This window comes from Plectropomus leopardus, chromosome 8 (assembly GCF_026936395.1).
Source record: "Plectropomus leopardus strain MGB_pleo_1.0 chromosome 8, ASM2693639v1, whole genome shotgun sequence".
NCBI lineage: Eukaryota > Metazoa > Chordata > Actinopteri > Perciformes > Serranidae > Plectropomus > Plectropomus leopardus.
This window is the reverse complement of record NC_142183.1, coordinates 35,925,300-35,951,478: the sequence shown is the minus strand read 5'-3', so window position 1 is coordinate 35,951,478 and position 26,179 is coordinate 35,925,300. Positions and strand designations below refer to the sequence as shown.

The following is a 26,179-nucleotide window of genomic DNA, read 5'->3' as shown; positions in this document are numbered from 1 at the left end:
TGGATGCGGACTTCTTCCTGTACCACTGCTTGAAGAAGGTGTCTTCCAGAAACTGGCAGTAGGACTGGGAGTTGAGCTTGACTCCATCCTCAACCCAAAAGGCCCCACAAGCTCATCTTTGATGATACCAGCCCATGCCAGTATCCCACCTCCACCTTGCTGGCGCCTGAGTCGGACTGGAGCTCTCTGCCCTTTACCGATCCAGCCACGGGCCCATCCATCTGGCCCATCAAGACTCACTCTCATTTCATCAGTCCATAAAACCTTAGAAAAATCAGTCTTGAGATATTTCTTGGCCCAGTCTTGACGTTTCAGCTTGTGTGTCTTGTTCAGTGGTGGTCATTTTTCAGCCTTTCTTACCTTGGCCATGTCTCTGAGTATTGCACACCTTGTGCTTTTGGGCACTCCAGTGATGTTGCAGCTCTGAAATATGGCAAAACTGGTGGCAAGTGGCATCTTGGCAGCTGCACGCTTGACTTTTCTCAGTTCATGGGCAGTTATTTTGCGCCTTGGTTTTTCCACACGCTACTTGCGATCCTGTTGACTATTTTGAATGAAACGCTTGATTGTTCGATGATCACGCTTCAGAAGCTTGGCAATTTTAAGAGTGCTGCATCCCTCTGCAAGATATCTCACTATTTTTGACTTTTCGGAGCCTGTCAAGTCCCTCTTCTGACCCATTTTGCCAAAGGAAAGGAAGTTGCCTAATAATTATGCACACCTGATATAGGGTGTTGATGTCATTAGACCACACCCCTTCTCATTACAGAGATGCACATCACCTGATATGCTTAATTGGTAGTGGGCTTTCCAGCCTATACAGCTTGGAGTAAGACAACATGCATAAAGAGGATGATGTGGTCAAAATACTCATTTGCCTAATAATTCTGCACTCACTGTATGTCGCTGAACAAATCATTAAAAAAATCATAGTATACTATGTCTTAACAAAAACTATAAAAATGTCATACTATAGTATGTCATTCAAAAAAATCATAAAAGGTCATAGTATAATGTAATTTAAAAGCTCATAAAAGTGTCATAGTATCATAGTATAGTATATAATTCAAAATATCATAAAAACGCTATAGTATAGTTTGTCAATAAAAAAACTCATAAAACTGTCATTGCATAATATGTTTGTTTTTTTAAAATCTTCAAAATATCATCGAATAGTATATGGTAAAAAAAAAACCATTAAAATTGTATAGTATATTATGTTCAAAAACTCACAAAACATTTTTATGATATTTTGGATGATACTGACATACTATACTATGATTTTTTTGTTGTTGATTTGAGAGGCACACAGTACTATGAAAGGGCAAGTGGTTACAAACAATGAATTAGTGAATATATGCCTGACATTTTTTTGAATGGCATACTATAATATGTGTCCAAATTTGGCTCGTAGGCTTAAAACTGAGTTTCACAAATCTAAGCTCTCATGTGATACTGTGGACGGAGTCAAAGTTTAAGCAAATATGACAAAAAGTTTTTTTATAGAGGTTACCAACTAACTGATGATGTCAGTCCTTAACAGCTGCGAGGGAGGAAATCAAACAGTTAACGGACAGCGTTGTTGTTTAGGATTTATTGGAACATGTGCAGTATTGACAAAAATAAAATGCAGCATGACACATTCTTTCCTCAGTGTTAGGATTCATGTTCCACGACACTTTGGGCAGGGGTGGGAGGGTTAGCCAGAAATAAATACCTGAACCAGACCTGTGGGCCTCAATTAACATGACTACATGAAGAGGGTGCATCATTATATTTTACAAATATTCCTCCATGGTGACTTAGTGCTTTAAAACAAATTAAATTCCGCTTTGTCTTAACATCAATCACTTGGATTACTTCAGTCAACTTAAAGGAACAGGCCACTGAAAATCTCCTCTGGCTGCTCTCCTCCACAGACATGCATCCATCACCTCCTCCACGCTCCCTGTCAGACCTTCAGTCCCCTGCGTGATGCTCAAAGAGAGATTTTCAGTGGACTGTTCCTTTAAGCGTTGCCGGGTTAAAGGGGAGTGTCAGTCTATGGCGCCTGGGTGGTTCCTAAGCCCACGGCGTTTGCGTAAGCCGCCAGCAGACTGACAACCTGCCTGGTCTCCAGAGTGAGTCTGGCCTCGGTGAGCCAGTCCTCCGCCACTCTCCTCGCCTCTCCTCTGAGCTGGTTCACCAGTTTCGCCGCTAACTCCAGGTCGCCGTGCTCTAAGCAGTAGCTGGCGTACGACAGGAGCTTGAATGCATCCAAATCCTCGCTGCTCAGCTGGGTGGGTGGGGCTTCCTGCTTGCTCTCAAACAGCAGCGCAGCCTGCAGGTAGGACAGGAAGTACTGGTATAGGGAGTTGTGGGTTTCGTCGATGAGGGCGACCCGGCGAGCCAGCGATCGCAGCGAGTTAAAGCGGGCGCGCAGAGAGGCCTCACTGTACACGCCACGCTGTAGGGATTCTTCCGGAAGAGCCGTCGCCAGAGCCAAGGCGAAGTCGTTGTCTTTGCAGCTGTCTCGCACGGCCTGAGCGGCGCCCTCCAGAGGCACGGTGGGGGAATCGGCGCCAGCCGTCTTTAAGGTGTAGTTGAGAGCCTCCACAGAGAGCCACAGCTGGTGAGCTTTACGAGCCTCCTCCTCTGCGATCACATGACCTGCGTTAGACAAACATGAAGAGGGTCACATGACGGGTTCAGCAGCATGAGATGACGCTTGTCAACAGGTGAAAAATTAACCCGTTGTTCTTTCCAACGACCCGTTCTTACACACTTCTAAGTATTTCACTGATATGAAGAGAGTCCTCATATAAAACCAGGCTGTCTCTGCAGTAAAAAGATGCAAATACTTTTGAAACTGGTGCTACATGAGCAGAGAAAATAGAGAAAAAGGGCCGTGCCATTCGCTTTTACTCAAGAGGTAGAAAACCTACAACTACCAGAATGCACTGCGCAGAAACTGACCAATAAACGCTCTTGCTGTTGGGTGCAGTAATACTATATTTGATCAGCACTGCTTAGCTTTACTGTTTGAAGTTTTTTTTGGGCCTCTGTTTTCACTGTGCAGGAAGCCGTATGATGCCCACTTCCTGTTCACAAACTCTCACTATAACAGCTAAAACATCATACATGTTTCCATATATATTTTAGGAGAGAAGTAGGCAGTGCAGGAACATCATCTTGATTTATATTCTATCAGCACTTCCTAGTTTTACGGATTTTGGTCAGATTTTGAGAGACAGAAATAGGGGCGATTAAGTCTCTTGGAAGTACAGCCTGTGGTTTAAGCAACAGCCGGAGAGCTGTGAAAGGAAGAGGGATATCTGGGCACAGGTTAAACTGGGGAGACACTACACGACTTTCACGACTCACATGTTTGCGTTCTGGTGTCGCTCACACCAATACAGAGACAACTCAACTCAGTCAATAAACCCGTTAGTAACTTTATTATTTAATTAATTAAGTTAATAATTATTTCATTATTTATTTATTTATCCCGTTAAATAATCATCCCTGACACTGTGTGTGACAAGCACAGCAGCAGGATCACAAACACTGAATCTGAGCATTCATCCTCTGCAAAACAAAGAATATCTGAATGCCTAAACTGAAAACCAAATACCTTCCCAATTAACAAATAGTCAAACAGCAGAATATTTGGGTTGAGCCCTATACCTAAATACATCTAAACTTCAGAAAATCCCAACAATCCTTCTACTACGCATGACTGATGACAGCTGTAGCACATTTTCACACAGTATGGGTGACAGTTCCTATGTCGTGGTTGCAGTGTGTGTGTGTGTGTATCTTACTGTCGATAGCCTCCTCCATGCCCTTCAGCCTCGCGTAAGCGCTGTTCATATCCAGAGTGAAGTTGTCCAGCTGCTCCTGGCTCAGCTGACGGTAGCGGGTCTCCTGCTCCAACATGGCACTGTTCAGGACCTGAACACACACCCACAGTGATGAATGAGTTAGCTGAATGTACTCTAATCTACTCTGTACTGTGTGTGCTGTGATATTTGAGTGTGATGTGTGTGTGAGTGAGTGTAGAGACCTGCTCAGATTCAGCTTTCAGCTCCTGTTCTTGGACTTTGAGGACATCTTGGACGTGGTCTGTGTGAGCAGCCGCCTGACGGCGCAGCTGAGTCCTCATCTCTGCTTCCATCACTTCCCTTAACTCAGACAGCTACACACACACACACACACACACACAGACACACACACAAAAATTACATTTACTAAATGTTAAGGGCCGTCCACACCAAGGATAACTATGATCATAAAAAGATAGTTTTAATAATCCTTTCAACTCAAGTGGATGGTGGAGTCCACACTACAAATATGACAACAAAAGTGGCGAACGATATGGATTGGATCACTGATAGAGCGACTTCATGAACGCTAGAAATACCAACAGCCAATCAGAATCTGTGTAATTTAACACCTAAATTACACATCTAATTTGGACCAAACTGTTTTTATGATGAAAAAGCTGAATGAAGCTTTGGACTATTATACTGTTTGATTTTTTTTTTTTATTCCAGTGAGTTTAGTCATCAAAAATTGATGAGTCTCTCTGACTGTAGCAGATTCTGACCAGTAGATGGTGCTGCTGACTGCTATCAGGAGAAGAAGATGAAAGAAAGTCCTGAGCGTTGATTAAAAAAACATCACCTTACTGTGATGATTTATAGGCCACATAACCAAGTTTGAATTTAGATCCAAATCCTCGAAATTTAAATTGTTCAAACAGGTTGTCGTCAGGTCATTTCAGGGACATTTTTCTATAAAATACGGTTTCAGGAGTGCTTACAATATCTGCTTCTTAACTCCATCATGGCTATTAACAGCTATATGACCTAATATCGGGCTGCAGATGACACAAAAAAGTCATTTTTCCTGAGACATGCAGCTAAATACTCTCTGGCATCGATGGGATCTCTGAAGTTGGTTTTGTCTTTACTGATGTCGTCATTTATCATCACCACAATGTCTGCAAACTGATGTTGACTCAAACAAATGGACGATTGAAAGTTGTCCTCAAAAGACGACAGCTCTCCTAACAGAGTGCTTGATACTTCCTGTTGTCTTTGAAGAATTTGGTGAAGCCATATCCTTCTAGTTTTCTGCTTGTTTCTCCTCAACCTCCTCACAGCGTACAGCAGAAGCTCATCAACATCCATTTTTGTGGAGTGTGTAGCGTATGCTTTGTGCTGCTGTTTACAGACTGTTATCCTTCATCAGTGTGGATGCTCACATCATTATGTTATAGTCATAGTGCTTGGTCTTGACTGTCTAGTTACATTGATAATAATACCAGCTGAGCAGCACTGTGACCTCTGGGTGTTCCTGGCTGAAGATGAAGGTCAGTAAACCTTGACCTCCATCTGTCCCCTGCATACCTTCCTCTCCTGCTCCAGCCGGGCCTCCTCCTTGATGTGCTGCACGGCCGTGCTGACAGCTTTCTCCTGGGCTTTCTGGTCCTCCAGCTTCTGCTGCTCCAGCGACGCGTCGATGTGGATCTGCTCTCTGACCCTCTGCTCAGCCAGCTCTCGGTTCAGCTGGTCGATGCGACGGTGTGCGTGAGCGATCAGGGCGTTGAGGTCATCCGGTGACAGTTTACCAGCTAACACACAAACATACACAGTTATTTTGCAAACCGGTTTTCGTTACATAAAGAGCTCTATTTCAGGTGTTTATTTTGATCGAGGTGAGTACAAGTGTGTCCCAATCCCAGGCCCTAAACTGACAGTACAGAGGACACACTCTGTGCTGATATTATGTTACACACTGACATTCTGGGTGGGAAGAAGGAATTTCGGAGTTGTACGAAATATTTAAAATGTGAAATGAGTGGAGAGAAATATGGACAATGATGCCATAGCACCCCAGCTGGATGTCCAGAGTCACGGCCTTCACCCAAGGCCACGTTTAGACAAGAACGGCCCTACTAAAAATAGAAAAGTCTTTTCTTTGCTTTAAAAAAATAAATACATCTGCATTCATATGATAACACTGTGAAAAAGATCCTTTTATTCAGTGATCTGCATGAACAACTGAAAACACTGTAGTTTGCATGCCAGGCCAGTAGTTTGTGATGTAACATTGTAATGACGCACCACAGAAGAAGTGACAGAGGGGCTGGTGTTTTCAGGCCCCCAAAACACTGTTGTCATGTGAACAAAAGGCCAAACTGCAACAAAAGTTTACAGTTTCATGCAAGAACCGTTGCCGTGTAAACGGCCCCTAAGTGTGCCATAGAACTGCAGCGTCCCAGTTCCATTTTGATCTGGAACATTTCCTCAATTACAGTGTCATCCCTGTCACTCTATTATCTTTTTAATAAAAGGTAAGACATGGTGTCATAATGAATCACTGTACTACCACTGCCAGAGTGTGTGTGCGTGTGTGGTCTTACTGAGTCCCTTCCAGTTGGCCTGGATCTCTGGAGTCAGGCTGCTTACTTCCCTCTGGAACTGTAGTTTGGCTTCATTAACCAGGTCACTGTACTGGGAGACAATCTTAGCTTCTGACTCTGCAGACTGCACCTACACACACACACACACACACACACACACACACACAGACACACAGAGACACAGACACAGACACAGACAGACAGACAATGTTTAACAGTATGTGCTGGCAGTAATATAACCAGTAGGTGTACAGTCTAACCCTTTGCTGTTAGCAATTTCTGAAATGAGTTTCCTTCATAGTGTGACTGGGTTCATCATGCAATCGAGAAGTCAAAAGAATCGCCTCACAGGGCTTTAGCAGGTGTGTACGTTGTGCATGCAAACATACCCACAAACTCAGTTCATTCTCATTAAACCAGTTCCAACATGGCATGGAAAGCAAACACAACAGATGTGTTTTTTTCGATCGTTTCCATGCGAGTGTAAAAAATGTTTTCCAAATTGAGGTGTTTCCATTCAGCGTGTTTCACATTCACAATTTCAATTTGAGAAGTTTAAGGGGTTAATGGAAACCTGCTTTTTGATGATGCCCTAACTTTTCCTTTAGTGATGTTGGACTGATGTGTTTATGTTTTTTTAGTGACATGTCAGTCATGACATTTGCTTCACACGCTGGTTTTACCCTTCAGGATGAATCTGTGGTTTTGGAAATCCTCTGACTTTGGATCATATTTATCATACAGATGTAAGAGTGGAGAAAGTCTGAACATCGACTTCTCAGTAAAATGCAGAATATCCCTTTAAAGCCTCTTCATTTGGTTGTACATAAAGCACAAATTAATGTCTTTACCTTTGTAACCACTTTGTCCAAGTCCACCACCATGTTATGGAGATTCTCCTCTGCTGCTAAAACCAGCGGGCGGACAGCAACGACCTTCAGCCCTTTAGACTTGTCAATCACTGACCTGAGACTGTCCAGCGCTTCACTACAGGAGAAACAGGTGGGAGAAGAGACCACTGTTAAGACCTGGAATCGTTTTACAACATGTGCACGTGTGTGTGTATGTGTTTGAATATGTGTCTCACTTAGCATTCAACAGAGCAGCTCCAGCATCATTCACAGCAGAGGTTCTATCCGCCAGAGTAGCTTCTAGATCCTTCCACTGGGCTGACTTCTCCTGAGGTGGGACCTGGAATAAATAACAACTGGAATCATTCTACTGCAAAACTATCGTGTTTCCCATTAAAAGTGTCACGGCACAGAAAAGTGCTGCCAACATGTTTTGTAGTTATGACACTAACTGCTGTGGCATAAAAATGAAGCATAAAAAAATCCACTCAATCTCATCATTCAAGCTAAAAGGTAGATTTATTAAATTAATTACATTTAAATTAGTCCTTTAATTCTGTTACATTTTTTGGCATCAGGAGGTGTTGAGGAGCCTCACAGCTTGGGGAGAGAAGTGGCTCTGTAGTTTAGTGGTCAGCAGCGACTACTTCTGTGAGTGCAGCAGGGTAATCCGATTATTCTTTTTTTATTCTTTTAAATATTATTATCCCATCTGTCCTTCCACTGCCAGTGTCCTCGTTTTGTGCCGCAACATAATCAATTTTGTACCAAGTTACATGCAGCGGTTTATGTAGAGCTGAGAATTCAGTGTGCAGCTCATATTTGACTATAAATTTGGCACGATAAGACATGCACACAGTATGTCCAGGTGCTATGCTGCGCTCTTGTGCTGCATTTACACTTTTTTTGTTTCATCGTTAACAGCATAAAAAATGTTTTTGGTCTATATGAATTGGTTTAGAGCAGCAGAAGACAAGAACCACACTTCGTTTTTGCAAAGGAAATACGGCATCCTATTAGATACCGAGAGCATTGTTCATCCTTGTGCTATTGGAGTTTAAAAAAACACAACAAACAGACTTATAAACTGTTTCTTTCTCTGGGTCATTAGAACTGTCAATGCAAATGCACGATGATTTAACCTCTCCCTTAACTTTCACTCTTACACACAGCATAATCTAATTCTCAGAAGCCACATTCAATATGTGCAAAAACTCAATTTTTATGTGTCTGTACTAACTGGTTTGATCATTTATTGGTTTTTATGTTGGGTGATTTGTCTGTTTTTAAAGATTTGCTGTCAGATGTAGCACTTTATTTTGTTGTATTTCTCGTGCAATGACAATAAAGGCATTCTATTGTATTCTGAAGGAAGCCATGACAATGGGAAAGGAGTGCATTTACCCCCACAAGGAGGATAAAATCACAAAAGGTATGCGCTGTAATGCTTTGACTTGACACTTGGTGACTGATAAGACCCTGTCATGAAGCCAACGTGAGCGTCCACAGTATTATTTTCAAAAGTTGGTGTTAACTCTGTCCAGATTAAAAAGGCAGCCTTGGAATTTTCAAACTAAAATGGGTCAGCAGTGTTTTTAAAGGCCTTTATTTTTGTGATTCCAAAACGGCAGGGGTAGTGTGGACACTAGACGTAAATACAGCAATAGTTGTAGAATTTTAAACCAAACACATTAGTGTGGATGTAGCCTGACACTAAAACACACCAATTCATAAAAATCGAATTCAGTTTTTCACACCTGTACCAGAACTTAATGTAAACACAGCACCTCCCTGTGGTCAGTGACACTGTGCTGCGTACCTCTGCCTCCATCGCCTCCTTAAGTTTGAGTGTGTGCCGTGTGATGGCCTGCAGGGCTGCCTCCTGAGCTCCAATGGCCTGCAGCGTAGCTTTAGCCGAACTGGCCAGTGAGTCCTCAAGACTTGCTGATACAGCTGCAAAATAATTGAGCACACAGACACAGACACACACACACACACACACACACACACACACACACACAGAGAGAGTCAGACAGGACACATGAGATGGAGATAAAAAAAAGATGAAGCATAGAGAAGCAGTTAAAGGTGAACAGAAGCTAATAGGGCTAGCTTGACTCTGTGTGTGTGTGTGTGTGTGTGTGTGTGTGTGTGTGTGTGTGTGTGTGTGTGTGTGTGTGTGTGTGTGTGTGTGTGTGTGTGTGTGTGTGTGTGTGTGTGTTTGTGTGTTTGTGTGTGTTGCCAGCCTACATGCTAAGGTGTCCAGCTCCTCCTGATCCTGTTGAGCCAGTCTAGCTGCCACTTCTTCTACTGGTCTCTCTTTCAGAGGTTCTGGTTCGGCGGATGACTCTGTGTCAGGGACGACTGCTGCTGTCACTGGGGTGTCCTCATGGGCATGACAGCCTTTGCACTCTTCTGGAGAAAATGCACACATGAACAAAATGAAAATTTAAATAGAAGACAAAATAGCAATGTGACAGAAGATGGGTTTCCAATTAACCCTCAAATAGTGCAAACTGAAACTGCGAATACTGAATAAGCCTAATGAAAATGTGCATTTTGAAAAAACGTTTTTACGCTTGCATGAGATTGTATTTCAGGCGATTCAAAGACAACTTTGCAAAACTGCAATGAAACACTTTTGTCTTTTCTAGGTCACATGAAGCTATGACTATGTGCTTGTCAGTAGGAACTGCTCCCTCATGATGCAGCAGGCTGTTATTGCATCCAGAAGTTTTGAATCCACAAATCCTCTGTGAAATCTTGGACGTATAAGGGGCTTGTCTTTTCATTGTCGCTCCATAACACGCCTATGTGGCCTTGGATTGGAAATGATGACAGCTAGTGTGGTGGCTGCAATAGAAATAAAGCTGCTAATGTTCTGAACATCTGTCACCATGGTTACTGGGATGTTATCACCAGAAAAGAAGTTGCAGAACATCACTCAGTGGAAACGCAGTCATCTCACAACTGTGTTTTATCGACATTTCAAAACTATTGCTTCAGTTTTGTGTAGATCTGTGATGGAAACCTGCCTAAGGACACACTACGTAACTGTTTCTATCACCACTGGTAATCTTTGCTCCGTTATTTATCCTTCCAGCAAAGTTACTTTCATCCTTTGAAATATCTGTGAATTTTCAATCTACTTATTGGTATTTTTGGATTTACAGCTACAAAGTCTACATTCACAGGTTAATCTGAAAGCCCACAGACTCTGAGCTCACAGAAACTGTCACTGAGTCAGTATCCAGCCATTCTAAATGTATCCATGTATACATTCATTGAAATGTCCCACAGTTGAATGTGTACAGGCTGGTGGTGTTACCTTTGACTGCTGCCTCTGTGTCACACGGAGCAGGGACTGTTGACACCTCACTCATAGCTGAGATGATGTGAGAAGCCTCTGCTGAAGCCTCTGGATGGGACACAAATACAGAAACACACATGACCCACATATGTGGACCCTAACTGGGCCCTGGAACAAATTCAAAGAAACAAACTGCTGGATGCACCAACTGTGCAAAGTGAATCACTTTAAACACTGGATGTCAAAAACTGCAGTAAAATTATTTGGCTTCTAAATTTTGATTTTGATGCACAAGCTCTTGAAAACATTTTCGTTATCTATTACACTTTTGGATTCCTGATTCCTGGCAAGGCAATCATAAAGCAAAACAGGCCGAATGAGTAATAGTACAAATGTTATAGCCACACATGATAGATTTATGTTAAAAAAAAAATCACTAAAGAAATACAAGACATTATTCAGCAACTGATATTTCAAGACCATCCATTAACTGGTTTTATCATGAAACTATAACAATAATCATATGAATAATTATATAAATAAAAAATCAAACTCGATACATTGTCTGCAGTAACAGTTCTTGTATTGGAGCATGAATCACATAAGAGCAGAAGTAGAAGTAGAAGTACTGGATCGCATTAAACAAGCAGTAAAGGACAAATTCTACCAACTACATTCTAACACGAGGGATGTCTAACAGAACTGCAACTAAAGAGGGTTTTGAGAAGCAAGCAATGTCAAGAAACTGTCAATTCTGGTGCTTTGCTTTAGAAATTAGTCAAAAATGTAAGCCAAAATCAAAACTGACTTATCAGTTAAAGGAATTATCAGTTAAAGGGCAACACACATCAGTAACCTGCAGCAGCCTGCTACCATGTCCTCACACAAAAATCAATGAAAACACAACGGGACACAAATGTGTGCTTAAACTGTGTGCAGTAGAATTTGGGGATTCATATTTCCTTACTTGAAATTTTTCGTACCCTGCAAACAAATTTAGGACTGCTTCAGACCATGCATATGCACAAATGATGAAGGCCTGGCTGTCACAGAAAATATAAAAACACACTTTTTAACTAAATTGGATTTATTTTAAAAAGGCTATAATAGATGAGATTTAAAACCGTTGATTTATTAATGCATTGGTCAAATGTAAATAGCTTTGAAATTGACACCCCTTCATCCTCATTAGTCATGTAAAAAAAATATTCAACTAGAAAAATTCAATATCCAGGGTTTTATTCTATAGAAAGTACACATACTGTATGCTAATTTTTCGGCCAACTGTTTAGTGAGTAGCCTATTAACAGACATGCAGGATAGAAGATTCTCGTTTAGGTCTAAGCAGCTGTTAAGATGTCATATTAAACCCTGCTAGAAGAGACTGCAGCCTGTGACTTCAGGAAAGAGCACAACAGAGCATTACATTTCGTAGCCTCCAGACGAGACACGTGTCACGTGAATCTAATAGTAGTTTTCAGTGGGAGCACTTATTTTATGAACAGAGTAAGAACGTTTCATGCACTTATTAGTAAATGAGGGCAAATGATTCCAAGTTTCAGAGGATTGTACATTAATCAGAATACCGTTTTGAATATTAGATTCTATTTCTGCCAATATATTCCCCTAAATCCTACATGCTGGACATTTAACTCTGGCTAAGTTTTGAAGATGACACACTGAAAGCCTGCAGTGTTTTAATGATATTTCTATAGTTAAATATGATAGGCCACAGTTTTTAACAGTCAATTATCATTATTGTTATAAGGGATTCATAGGAACAATATAAATGATCAATGAATACATAGTCTAAATACCGATTAAGTAACTGAATACATAAAGGAATTTCAATAAATCTATTTGAAGAAGCAGTCTCCACAGCACTGTTGTGGACACTGCCTGTGTGCTGCCCTTTATTTTTTGCACTCAACAGTCTATTGAAGGGTGGAGGAGTACAGGGTTCTACAGGAGAGCTACAGCACAACAGAAGACAGCTTACCCTCAGAGCTCTCTGTGAGCGCAGAACAACAACAGAGGGCACATCAAACACTCAGACTGGTCAAACTGTGCAAAGGGCTTTGAAATGTCACAACTGAAAGTGGTGACAATAAATGTGAAATGTGTAACTGTTTAACGGCATATCATGTTGTAAGTTGACAAAGGTGTGATCAACATCCATGAAAATGTTTGACTATATTTCATCAGATTTATTCCTGATGTCTCAGATATCCTTCACAGACATAATGACAGCACTCACAGCTGTTTGGGCAGTGTTTTTGTATGGGGATGTGTTTTTATAGATATTGTATAGCAGGTATAAGCTCTTTGTAAATTAGTAGATTTTGAATTTGTCTGTGAAGCTAGGGAAAATGTGAGAAAAAGAAAAAAAACTTTAAAAAAAAAATTCATAATAACATATTTGGAATTAGGTAGAGAGTTAATAATTCTTCTAAGAACATTTACCAAGTCATTTCATTTTTTTTAAAATGTTCTTTTTCTTTCTTTAAAAAAAAAAAACCCTATCTATGTATTATCCCAAGCAAATTGGCTTAATTTCTCTCAAAACTTGACCAGAAGGGAATGAGCAACTTAACAAACACTAACAAGGAATCAGTAAAACACTACAAGAAAATCATCTGAAAACAAGGAACAAAAAAAAGAACGAAGTTAAAAAATGGACAAACAAGGAAATTACCTTATAAAAATGCTTAAATAAATTTAAATAATTATGGCAATTGTAATTACAGCTACCTGAATTTATTTCCCTAGCTTTTTTTGTAAATTCTAAATCTGCTACTAATCTATTAATTTCTTGCAACTTGCAGATCATTTCTTGCTAAGTTGCTCATTGCCTTTTTTTCCAGTGTTTTTCAAAGAAATCAAACTGCTTTTCTCAGGTTTCAGAGGTTTAAATATTTCTAAAAGGCATTTGAAAGCAGCAAAAAAGTGATGTGTATTCAGGTTATTGCTGTCTGTGAATGTGTTTGGGTTTTATGTGTGACCGTGAGGCACAGTATTTCGCCTCCATGTGTGCTAGCTGTATATATGGAAGTGACAATAAACTGATTCTGAGGTTCCAAAGAGTTAAGTTAAGTTGCAAATGTAAGGTGATATCTGAGGCAATGTCACCACACTGGAAATCAAGCTGGTGGTACGATGCTTAAATACTGCTCTTCCCACACAAACGCATGACCACTGTAACAGCAGTTGCCAATCAGTCAAAAATGTCAGGTCTGTACTGTATGAGTCTGTTCCAAGTGAGAGACTCACCCTCTATGGTCTGTGCAGGCGGTGCTGGGACAGGACTCGTCTCTTTGGCTGGACTCTCTGCTGCCTCCGTCAGCTTTTTCTCAGACTTTGCTTTGGACGCCTTCAGAGGTTTCTCCATCATAGAGGGAGGCTGGGACATCTCCATCTAAGCAGCAGGAACAGCAGACGTTTTAAATGAGGCCTGATACTCTCTAAATGTTTTGGAATAGAGCGACATTTCACAACCTGTACAGTCATACTGATTAAATATGTATCAGATGTGTTGAAATAACAGCTGAAGCCCTCTAAATTAGGTTCACCATATTTCTGAAGAGCTTCAAAACGAGTTGAAAAACTGACATTTCTGATGTGATATTAAGATGTGTGAGGCTGTTAGGAGAACAGGTAAACAGCAGACAGCAGCAGGAACACTCTGAAAACGTTTCAGTGCTTTCTTCTCTCTCTTTCAAACTCAGTGCTGATGTATTTGGATCGGTGTTTTAGCGGAAAGTAATTAGCTCGTCATTGTATCTTGCCAGTTAAGGAGCTGAAATTGCCGTGTTTACCCCGGTGTTGTGTTTTCATCAATGCCAATCGGAGCTGGAGGTGATAAAAACCTGTGTCTACTGCAGAGTCATTTGACTCAAGCACGAATGCCGATCATATGCATTCCCATTGCATTGAAAAGCCAGATGTTAGCGAGTGTTAGCGTGTTTTTTTGTCAGAAATGTCAGAATCAGGCTTTCGTCATGTCAGTCTAGGGTTGTAACAACATCCTGTTGTATTCTCAAAGCAATCTGATCTAACAAACAAGAGACTCCAGCTGTGGATCCATCCTGACCTGTTTCCTGACGGGGATGACGTCTGGAGAAGCGGGTCCCAGAGCCAGACCCAGCAGCTTGTCTGAGTATGGAACATTTTTCTCCACAGCCGCTCTGAACTTGTGGTCCCATTTGGCGTAGAGTATCGTACCTCCAACGCCACCGCCTACTGTCAGTAAGCCAGCAGCAACCACTTTAGCAGCACCACTGTGATGGAGGAGGACAGCAGAGGACAGACATGAGGATGACGTCACTATGTGATGTCATAATGTTCCACTGTCGTCATTACATGCAATGTGCAAGCTCTCTAACTGCATCTCTGTACACTGTGTGTGTGTGTGTGTGTGTGTGTGTGTGTGTGTGTATGGGGTGTGTGTGTGTGTGTGTGTGTGTGTGTGTGTGTGTGTGTGTGTGTGTGTGTGTGTGGGTGCATTACCTGGGCTCTCCTGCTGTGTAGTGCCGGCAGTGTTGCAGATTGGGTAGAGGGGTTCTCCCGCAGTTCTTCTACAGAGAGGGTGACAGATCACTGAGTCACAGAGGGAAGAATGTATATCAGACTGACAGTTCATGCAGTCCTGTAGCTCGACCTTTTTTCAACTATAATTTCTTTTTTGAAGCCAATGGGCTACGAGGTATTTCTACTTTTCTTGAAAAATTCTGATAAAATCTGAACTATGAAAGAGAAGTTAATAAGAGGAGAGGCAAAGGCTGATACTTTCTCGGTTATAAAGTCCAGCACCAGCACTTTTCAATTATTTAGAGAACACATTGCATTTATGCAAAAACTACAAGATGACAACAGATGCTACGCAGCTGTTTAACCATTTGATACCTGAGCACATGGGCTTGATTTCTTTCAAAACATGGGAAGAGGGCGATGACCAACTTCCCAAAAAATGGCCCCCAAATTAGCAAAAAAAGTATAAAGTTACAAGAAACTTACCTGAAGCATCAGTGATTTTGATGAAATATGACTATTTTAGGCTAAGTTGTTTTTTTTCAGACAGAAGCATCAATTCCACGTGTTCAAGGAGGACCATCGGAAATTTGAATATCTGACAATAATTTCTGTTTTTACAGTTTCTTGCTATGATAAATGGAGTAATCTTGAGAAAATGTGCAAGGTTGCTTTGTGTTTTCTTTAAAAACCAGCAGTAAAATAAATAAAAAATACAGCCATTTTGACGCCAGCCAAAATGAATTCCCCTGTTAGGGATGCACGATATTGGATTTTTTGCCAATATATAACAACTTATTTGCCGATGGCTGATAATCGATACTGATATTAGTGATATATATTCACTATTTTTCCACCTGGTTTCAGTGAGCCTCTTCTAGTGGAATTAACATCATATTATGCATAATCTTATCTTGATGGCCCACCAGCAGATGGAGACATAAAATACAATGTTTTTTTTAGTGTTTGTAATATTCATTCATAGTGCAAAATAAGAAAAACACCTCAGCTTAGAGTTGATGTTTTTTACATGTTCACTCTGTCAATAATAATAATAATAATAATAATAATAATAATAATAATAATAATAATAACAAAATATTAGTTTGTGATATTTGCAGCAATCAGCATGTTGGATGATTCCCATATTTCATTTTAAAGTAATTTTCCACCAATACTGATGCATCCTTTCTAAAAATAGTAATTTTTGATATGTAATACTGTATACCATGACATCTTCTGAGATGATACCATTTCAATCTCATGCCATTGCAACCCTTTCTGTTACATGATCATGTGCTGTTTCTGTTTTTCTGTTTTTGTGGATAAAGGACAACCACACTTTGACATAAATTCCTATTTTGTCACTTTAACTAGATGTAGTTCAAGTTTTTGGCAAGGGCACACCCCCCACTCTCACAAATGTATCGATCAAACACTTGACATAATAAACATTTATTCATTTTATAATTCTTTAAAAATACATGTCAAGTTAGCATAAGTTTCACTGGAAACAAGAATCACAGTGTAATAACTTATTTACTAATTATGTTACAGGCAGGCTATGACACACATAGTGTTTCTTTACATATTACATAACTTTACAGATTACATATGATTATCAAACTATAGAGACTGCACGTAATGTGAAGCTACATTATCAGTTTTTACAAGGCAGAACAGACACCCGTATTTACTTCTATCCCTGCTGGAGCCAGCAGATATCAGCAGCTCCCTCCTGCCAAACTGCAGCAGTGACTTTTAAAAAATGTCACTCTGGATAGACGAAGCAGATATTTAAAAGCACATGTGTGCATGGGCTTTTTATCATGTAGGGGCTGTTTGGTGCATTTAACGTGCTTTTCATTCTTCATTTTTGTCATAATTTTGGCTGCGTTCATGCATATGGCATACATTTTGGCAAGATTGTGTATTTCTGTTTAATCTTTGAATTTCCAGCTCAGCTCCTACAATAAGTCTAAAATACACTGTGGAAACTAAATAGTTACATTCAGACTGTGAAGTGCAAAAAATGCTCCACTGAAACCCATTCAAACTGACATTTATGATCCCACAGCCACCAAAGCATAAAAACATGTATTGTATTATTTCTGGGTGTCATTCTGGGCTTTTGCCTTGGAATTTATCATTTTCCACTAGATGACGTCAATTTGGCCATATTTAACATATAATACATCCATGAAAACTACATGCTATTTCCACTAGGTGCACTGTCACAATCAATGTTGCTGCTAAGCATTGACATATCCCAGACTGTCATCATTAAAAAATAGTAATGGACTTTGCATGTCGTATATTGAAAATAATTATTTTTGTTTGTTTGTTTGTTTGAAACAACTTTAAAACCAATGTTGCTGCTAATCATTGACATATCCTAGACTGTGATAATCAAAATATAATAATAATCTATTTCGCATGTAGTGTATTGAAAATATCGTGTTCAGTTTTTTTTTATCTAAAACCAAATAAATGTGATTCTGTCACCTCTCCGGCTTTAACCCTCGTCTACATTGATCAGACAGTTTTTAAATAAATATTACAAGATTGCAGTGAGCAAAAGTGTTGCTAACGTTAGCATATTTAAATTGTTAGTTAGTTGTTTAAAAAACGAATACAAATCACGTTAGCCGTTTTCTTTTTGACTGAAACGAATTAATAATAATTTTTAAAAAGGACAGGTTTACAACAGCGTTTTCTCGCGAGTTCGTGGACGGCCTCTTCAGTCAAACTTAGCTAGCTCAGCCCGTTAGCTTCCAAATGGCTGAAATGCTATTAGCCATATGTCACTGGAAGCTAACCAGCTAGCACTGACATTACACAGTGTCCCACCGGCTCTTTCTGCTGTCAGCTTAAAGACAGCGCCGAGTTCATCCTAAACTCTATCGTTAAGAAGCAAGCTACTGCTCACAGTCTAAGTTGTTGACAGTAAAGCCGGTGTGGCACCTTGGGCCAGTGTGTGGGTCACTGAATGACAGCGGGCTAATGCCAACATGGGAACGTTAGCTCACGGAGCTACAGAGTGCTCCGATGTGCGTGCGCGAGTCTTACCCGGGCTGTGACATTAGCTCCTCTCAGACAGGCCCTCAGCATGGTCCACTATTGCTCCGAACCCAAATTCTTATCAGTTTAACCTGCACAGCGGCACTTTCTCCTGACGTCCTTCTTTTCGTTTTCTTCCCCCACGCCTTCTTCTTGATTTTTTCCGAGTAGTTTAAGCGCGCGTGTGCGCAATGCTGCCCCCTAGTCAAAAGTAGAAATAATGCAGGTTTTTTTCAAGCGCTGTGGAAGAGAGCAAGCAGGGCCAAAGAGTTCACAAGAAGGGGACCAGTAACTTTCCATGACTTTTCCACAACTTAGGGGCACATTTTCAAGACCGTATATTTTCTGAAACAACCATCAATACTCCTCATCGGTTATTTTTCATTACTATGTGATAGCATATTTTATATATATATATAATTATTTCATGACCGTATGAACCCTGTTGAAAGCAAATCCCCGAAGCATGGATCTGGTGACATAGTTTCAAATGAACAAAAAAAATGTCAAGAGAGACTTCCAATAACTTCCCCTCTGTCATCAAGACTTTTTTTGCTTCTGTGGCTTTAGTTAGAGTTGTTGTGTGCAGCATTTGTACATCTGTCAGTGACCACGGTGACACCTTCAGACACTTTTCACCAGTATTTAGGCCTTTGAACCTTGAGCAAATTGGTCCGGATTCTTCCAATAACAAAACAGAACAAACTAACAAACAAACAAACAAAAAGTCAATAAGCAATTTCCACAAATTTCCGGAAATTAGTATATTTTTTTCTTTTAATCTAGGGAAAAATGTCGAGGGAGAATGAAACAAGCTAAGTAAAGAAATGATGGTTATATTTTAAGAACATATCTAAAATTGTGTTACAGAATTGTTCTAATAAAAAAGGTCATTTTCTTTTTACTTATTTTCTGTTTTCCTTTTTTTCATCAATTTATAGGCAAATTTTTTAGTACTTTTTACTAATTTCTGTCTAATTTTGGAGTAATTTCCTCTTTATTGCTCATTGCCCTCTTCCCATGTTTTTGAAAACAAGGTCAATTATGCCCAGGTCTAAAAAGGTAAACACAACTGCTGTGGGTTTTGAGGCCATCTGATATTCAGGTTTATTTCCTTCTGTTACTGTTAATACTGACATCTTTTTGTGGATCAGACATAACCAAAAAGCTAATTGCTACGTGAATATTTATCGCATGGAAAACACAAGATTGCAGAGATTTGTTTGGTTAAAACAACATAGACATCAGAATCATGTATAAGGGAGCTCATATTGATCATGTTGAATAGTTTGCAGCCAGAGGCATACAAATCAGTGATAGTCACATAGAGCATCTCATTGTGACATTTTACATTTCCTCACTTCAAAAAGTTAATTTAACAGCAAATGAAGAATAATTGCAGCAAAGTTTGCAAGGCTAGGCCATTTTAAAGCCGTGGTTATTGACACCAAAACAAAGCTGACACACAGAATTTAAACTCATTGGTCACACCAGAACAACAGCATGAGGAACAAGTTCTGCTCACGTGAAACATTTGTTTTTGTTTTTTTTTATTTGAAAGTTGTCACCATGAAGGAAACAGCAATAAACACAGCAACATTTGCATTAATAAACAAACCAAATAAAAACACATCAGCCCCATATAAATGAAGAAATGCTCTGCAGTATTTAAAATGGTACATTCTTGGGAAAGAAGTCTTGTCAGTAAGAATCATTAAAAGGAAAATGCTTCACCTTTGGTTTGCTTATCGCCATTAAACTATTCAGAGTTCAGTGAGTTACTATGTAAGTTACTACTAACTGAACATGTTATTAAGCAGGATGTGATATGACACTGGGACATAATGGACATCAGCAAACCTGGATGTGAGCTCTATCCCACCTCAGATCAGTGCTACAAGTGTTTAGCAAACACCAATATTAAACAGTCAAATCTTGCCATAGAAGAAGATTCCCTGAGCAGACAGGATGTGTGTAAAAGGTCCTGCCCCATGGATTCAGAAGCACAAGTATGAATGGAAGGAGAATACAAAGAATGTTACAGTGCTGAACTAATAACACCCGGCTGGGACACCGACACAGCACCGAGAGGCCATGCGAGCGCAGCGCTGCTTTAACAGATCAAGTAGCTCGTACCAGGAACAGAGTCACTCTGGGTAACATGGCGGGCTGCCAGGAATCAAAGTGTCGGCGGGGAAACGGCTAAACTTTTTGAGAAGTGTATCGACGTGTTTTCTTTTCCATGAGAGCTATGCCATGTCAGGCTCCACTGTGGCTTCTGTCTTCTGTACTTTAACTGGAGTTCCCATACAGTCGTCATCCTGAACAAGAGAGAAAAAGCAAAAAAAAGTTCAGTTAAAAAGCTGCTTCGTGGGCTTTGTTTGTCCTCTGCTTTCGATGAGGATATTTATCTGAACTTCTGGAGTTATAACTGCATTTAATGTCCAGGTGGTGCCCAGTGAAGAGCAGCCAAGGTTAGCTCTCCAGTGCAGACCAGAGGGAGGGCAGCGGGGGCTACAGCCTCCTTCCCACCAAACAGTCCGCTCACTTCACTTCAACATGCATTTTGTATGTTTACATTGTGATAAAGTTGTGGATGGTATCTTTGGAACCGCCTCCATTTTTGGTCACCCCTCTGTTTGGGTACCTAGCACAGAGCTCTGACACTAAAAGGAGGAGCTAAAAACACTGCAGTCTGTTGATTGGTCAGTAGAGAATCAACTCTCTGTGTTCAGGGCTGAGCTGCGGCTGCTTTAACCACTGTTCATACAGTGACAGGTTTTTCAGACAAACTATAAAATGAAAGGATGTTTGCAGCCTCTGGCAGCTGCCAACTGAGAGAAAATTATTTTATTCAATGGGCTGACTGCCAGCAACTTTTAAGGTGGAGGGTTTACTTGTAAAATTGCTCAGTGCATAAGATAACGATATGAATCTTCAACACACCTTAAATGTCAACATCACTATATCTATATCTATATCTATATCTATATATCTATATATATATATATATATATATATATATATATATATATATAAAAATATATAAAGAAAGTGCATATATTCTACTCCTCACTTGTGGTGCTCAGCAGCACTAAACCCTGCTGTCGCCTGAGAAAGGGAGCACAAACCTGCTATTTAGAAATATCCCGTAGACAGAGACTCTCTCTGCAGCCTGCAGCCTCTTTCTGTGCACACTTCACTCTCTATCATCACTGAACAAGGAAATACAGCAAGTGCTGCTGGACGGAGCAGCTAGGGACACAGCCGCGTCCACATGTCAGAGTACTGTCTGCGCTAGAAATACTTCACTGATATAACAATAATAGGGTCAAGGTACACACTCGTAGGGGTTACTTTTGGTTCCAAAGGTATTAAACTTAAACGTCTTTGGTGGAAACGAGGCTAATGGTGATCTAATAGTGGATTCAGATTAGCTGGAATTCTTCTAAACAAAAGTGACTTTATCAAACTCACCTCCAGTGACAGGCTGTGTGTGTTGAGGGAGGCTGGGGGATTCTGGGAGTCTGGCAGGTTTGGGAAGTCCAGCTCAATGTCCATTACATTGAGACCCAGCTCGTCACTGGACAAATGGAGGACAAACAACATGTGAGCTGACTCAGACACTACAGACTGTGTGCAGGACGCATTCTGCTAGTAACTTGTACAAACTTTGAAGGCAAAATTTCTTCTCACATGTTATCATTGACTGCATCTTGGCCGTCCTCTGCTGGGGGGTCCCAGGCGTGCAATTTGACCTTCCACAGCTTGATCTGCTGGTCCCAAGAGCGACGACTGTACTTCCTGAACTTATTGGGAGTCTTTGGGTGGACACCCGGCTGACGCATGTGTCTGCAAACAAATAGGGAAAGAAAAAAAACAAGAGGAACGAAGAGGTTAAGGTGGGAAATCATCAGACAGAGAATCAGAAAGTGTTTTATTGCCAAGTGGGTTTGCACATACAAGGAAGCTGTCCTGTTGCTTTGGTGCATAACTACAAGTACAGTGTGAAACACAGCTGGAAGTGAGCAGAGTAGTTGCTTGTACTTTTAGTATTCATGAGGTGCCAGAGTACATCAAAACAGAGCTTATAGATCAGAAAGAGTCCCAGTGGAGGATCCCCCACACTCCCCAACAGAGGTCTCAGCTAATACCCTAATGTCCTAAAATCCCAGAGACGTCCCTTAATCCAGAAAATGTCCTAAAATCCTAGACAAGCCTAAAATCCAAGAAATGTCTCAAAATCATAGAAACATCCCAAAAACCTAGACACGCATAAAACCCGAGACACGTCTTCAATCTTGGGAACATACTAAACTCCTAGGAATGTCTACAAATATGAGAAAGATCCTAAAATCTAAGAAATGTCCTTAAAACCTAAAAATGTCCTTCCTAGAAACATGTATAGAGCCGCTGCAACTGGCCCCTGGCCTCTTGTCATTTTGCAAAAGTGGCTCCTAAACAAAGCCAGCTGGGTACCCTTGCTGCACTGGTTGATGGTTTGTTTGTATGTTTGTGCGTGCGTGTGTGTGCGTGCGTGTGTGTGTGTGCGCGTGTGTGTGTGTGTTATTTTTGCATAGACCTACTTTGGGACTTCTTTGATGTATCGGTCATAGGCCAGCGTGTTCTTGCCATAATTGATCTGTTTCTGTCGCCGTAGCAACACAGCCTCGTCAGTCTCCATGTTTTCTCCCTCTCTTGAGTCACAGCTGCAGACAGACAGACAGACAGACAGACAGACAGACAGACAGACAGACAGACAGGTATATTTAGACACGTGGACTCAAACAATAGGAGAATGGAGTCGATGTGAGAGAAGGTGACGGTACCTCCCAGAAGAGCCAGAGGAGGTCTTCCTCTCTCTCTGGGTGACCTCTGCAGCCAGTATCCTCCTCCTGTAACTGAACACAATGCGCACACACTCAGTTAAGACTGGCCCCCAATAGAGAGCGTGCTTTGAATAAATCACAGATAAAAACCATTTCAACAGAAGCCGTTTGGTTACCGCTGCATGTCTCTGTGTACGTCCCTCCTTATCTCATCGTCTTCCACCTGACTGCCCCAGTCGGCCCGTCTGCCACAACGAGATGTGGGGCCCGTGCTCTCTGGAGTGACGAAACTAGAAAGGAAGCACAAGAGGTCCATAACACACTGGACAGGAACATTTGTAAGTGACACCAAGTACAACCTGATCCCAAAAAAGATGCTGTTTTAAACATAGATAAAAACAAAACACAATGATCTGTGAATATTTTTTGGTCTATATTCAATTGAATACAGAAACCAGACATTTGATGTTAAAAACCGATACAGTTTGTTTTTTGTGAATGATCACTCATTCTTAAATTGATGTCTGCAACACGTTCCAAAAAAGTTGGGAAAGGAGCATGTTTCCTTCTGTGCGACCTCACTTTTCTTACCAACACTCCGTAAGTGTTTGGTAACTGACAGCACTAAGTTTTGAAAGTGAAATTATTTTCCATTCTTGCCTAATATATGACTTATATATGAGTTTACCTAATATATGAGTTTAACAATAAAATGAATATAATATATATTCAAACATACTTTACTAAAATTGTAGGTAGATATTCTTACTTAGCATGTCTGTTGTCAGAGGGTCTGTCATCGTCTCTGTCAGTGTGCCGACCCTTTTCCCTCCCATCATCCTCTGCCTCTCTGTTGGCCCGCAGGCTCCCATCCACCCCTCGTTTCCTGCAGCTGGACCACCGAGACGGCCCATAGCTCCTGCACAGGGAGGAAGAATTTGGTTTAAACATACAAGCACGCATTCAACTTCATTTTATTAACTCTTTATTACAAGCATGTCTCAGGTTAACATTTCTATCCTCGTAGAGCAGCACATAAGGCAGAAATGCACACTCAAAGCAGAACTAACTGGCAGACTGTATGCAGCAGTTTTTAAATGTGAAGATCAGAAGCTATAGCGACTAATGCTAATGTTAGCCAAATAACTGCTAATTCATCTTTTAGAGCACTCGATGGTTAATGCTGGCTTTATTATGCGCCAGAAGCACAAAGTCCCCCCCCCATAAATAATGAACAGTCCCCAACTCCAACCACCGCCAACATTCACAGGTGGAAAACACTTTTCAACACCGGCTGTCTCTCTTCTGAAGTTTCCCTCGCGACCTACTTCCGATTGTTAATACACCCGGTATCTTTGTCACCGTGTCTGGCGGGGGGGGTCTCTCGCGCGCTCTCTCTCTCTCTCTCTCTCTCTCTCACACACACACACACACACACACACACACACACACACACACACAGAGAGAGACACGCGCACAAAACTGATCATCACCACCATCAGGCACAGCATTTTAAGTGTGTATCATGAGCTACAGTCAGCACAATGCCCGATATTTCCCTATAACCGTACTCTTCGTGATACATATAGTCCTCACATTAACGTGGTGAAAACATCTTTCAGCTAATGTCAACTTATCTGCACAATAATGACAAACTAAAGTCCGACTGTGCAGCTCGTTTCCTCGAGGTTAGCTTTTACCGCCTCTTTCTCCTCCTCTCTTCTCAGTCCACTAACAACTCTACAGTCAACACCACAGTGTTAACGTCAGTTAAACGCTGCCAAAGTTACAAAAACAGTGCAAAAATGGAGAAACTTGCTACTTTAAGGCTACTGTACTTTTGGAGGTAAACCTAGTCACACAAGCTAGCACAGGAGGTTTAACGTTAAAGAGCAAATCTTTAGTGAAACATGAACAAATCCAGCGTTAAATAAAGTTATAGGAACAGTCAGTCAGACAGTTAAATTACGATCAAATACATCATTTATTTTGATAGCAACTTATCTACAAAAGCTCCAGCTAGCATAGCTTAGCGCCTTCCTCCCAATGCACAAAGACACAATGGAAGCTCCGGCTAACTGAGTTTAAAGGGGAAACCACCAAAACTAAACTCACCTGTTTTCATGTTCGCTGTCGTGAGCGTCACGTCGTCTGTTTCTGTAACACTCAGACATTTTCTTGATAATGTGAGTCTTTGTGGAGCGATGAAGTGTCTGTGTTGTCAGCCAGCAGACCCTACAGCAGACTGGCAATCCAGATACCCGCCAACACTGAAAGACGCGCGGCCCCAAACAATCCAACCAGTCACATGACCGGAAATGGCAGTTTAACCTGTACATTTTATGCAGATTTCATCGGAGTGTACTATGCTCGTTGTGAATAGCGCCGCCTGGTGGGCAGAGCAGGGATGAGTTAGATCATTAAAGGGATGAGAGCAGGCTGCAGGCAGCACGGCACAGCCGTTACTTTATAAGACCGGTGTTGCGTCGAAGACGGTTTCCCCGTCGATGTGTTCTTCCACCGAAACTCTACCCAAACCGATTTTTCCGTTCATTCAATTATTCAGTTCCATGTGGGAAACAAAAAAAAGTTTGAGTTTGTTTTCTCATGTTATGCTTAAAAGAAAAAAATCAAATAAACAAGGGAACAATAAAATAAGTTACATTTACGTTGTTCTTTATATTTATGTCTTTATTTTCTTATTTCTCATGGTTTCATTCTGCTGCGGCTCCACCAGAGAAAGTGACGCTCAGAGTTCAGGACATGACGGTGGAGAAAATTTCTAATAATTTCAGGTTGTATGGTCATCAGGGCTGAGGTCACCAACTGGACGTACATCTGACTGTAAAGTCTGACTCAGAGCTCAGACTCACGACTTAAAGTTATGACTGGTGCACCAGTTAGACTGAAGGCTTGTATGTGTGTGTCTGTGTGTAACTTTTACACACAGTATGGAGAGTGAAACAAGTATGGTAACAAAAGCAGCACACATCTAAAAAGTGAAAAGAGGATGGCAGCGTGTCTTACGTATTGCATTAAAGAAATAGATGTGGATTTTTCAAGTGGGGCTGTATGAGACACTTTTGTATAGTCAGAGTAATAAATACAATAGCTTGCAGTCAGCGCCAGGCTAAACAGGCTAAACAGACTGGTAACACCAGCATGTCGAACCATCAAAGACCAGCAAGAACTG

General features: G+C 40.9%; 2 protein-coding genes across 4 annotated transcripts; both read right to left on the bottom strand.

Annotated features, from left to right (window-relative positions):
- Positions 1–1,579: 1,579 nt before the first annotated feature.
- Positions 1,580–18,334, bottom strand: immt (inner membrane protein, mitochondrial (mitofilin)). 2 transcript variants are annotated; one of them, XM_042493515.2, is made up of 14 exons: positions 18,167–18,334; positions 15,077–15,144; positions 14,661–14,847; positions 13,841–13,985; positions 10,589–10,678; positions 9,511–9,672; positions 9,080–9,213; positions 7,497–7,600; positions 7,261–7,396; positions 6,410–6,539; positions 5,394–5,617; positions 4,046–4,177; positions 3,804–3,933; positions 1,580–2,649 (listed from the first exon to the last, which is right to left on the bottom strand). In XM_042493515.2, exons 1-14 carry the CDS (start codon positions 18,206–18,208, stop codon positions 2,042–2,044), a joined length of 2,292 nt encoding a protein of 763 aa, XP_042349449.2. In that variant the 5' UTR covers positions 18,209–18,334; the 3' UTR covers positions 1,580–2,041. The 2 variants fall into 2 exon arrangements, with proteins under 2 accessions (XP_042349449.2, XP_042349448.2); XM_042493514.2 differs by having other exon boundaries at positions 9,511–9,675; positions 18,167–18,333.
- A 1,356-nt stretch (positions 18,335–19,690) lies between these two features.
- On the bottom strand, positions 19,691–25,301 carry slbp (stem-loop histone mRNA binding protein). 2 transcript variants are annotated; one of them, XM_042493389.2, is made up of 8 exons: positions 25,102–25,301; positions 23,756–23,905; positions 23,163–23,276; positions 22,987–23,052; positions 22,744–22,866; positions 21,854–22,009; positions 21,635–21,740; positions 19,691–20,478 (listed from the first exon to the last, which is right to left on the bottom strand). In XM_042493389.2, the coding sequence occupies exons 1-8, from the start codon at positions 25,158–25,160 to the stop codon at positions 20,407–20,409; spliced, it is 846 nt and encodes a 281-aa protein (XP_042349323.1). In that variant the 5' UTR covers positions 25,161–25,301; the 3' UTR covers positions 19,691–20,406. The 2 variants fall into 2 exon arrangements, with proteins under 2 accessions (XP_042349323.1, XP_042349322.1); XM_042493388.2 differs by having other exon boundaries at positions 22,987–23,058; positions 25,102–25,299.
- Positions 25,302–26,179: the final 878 nt, after the last annotated feature.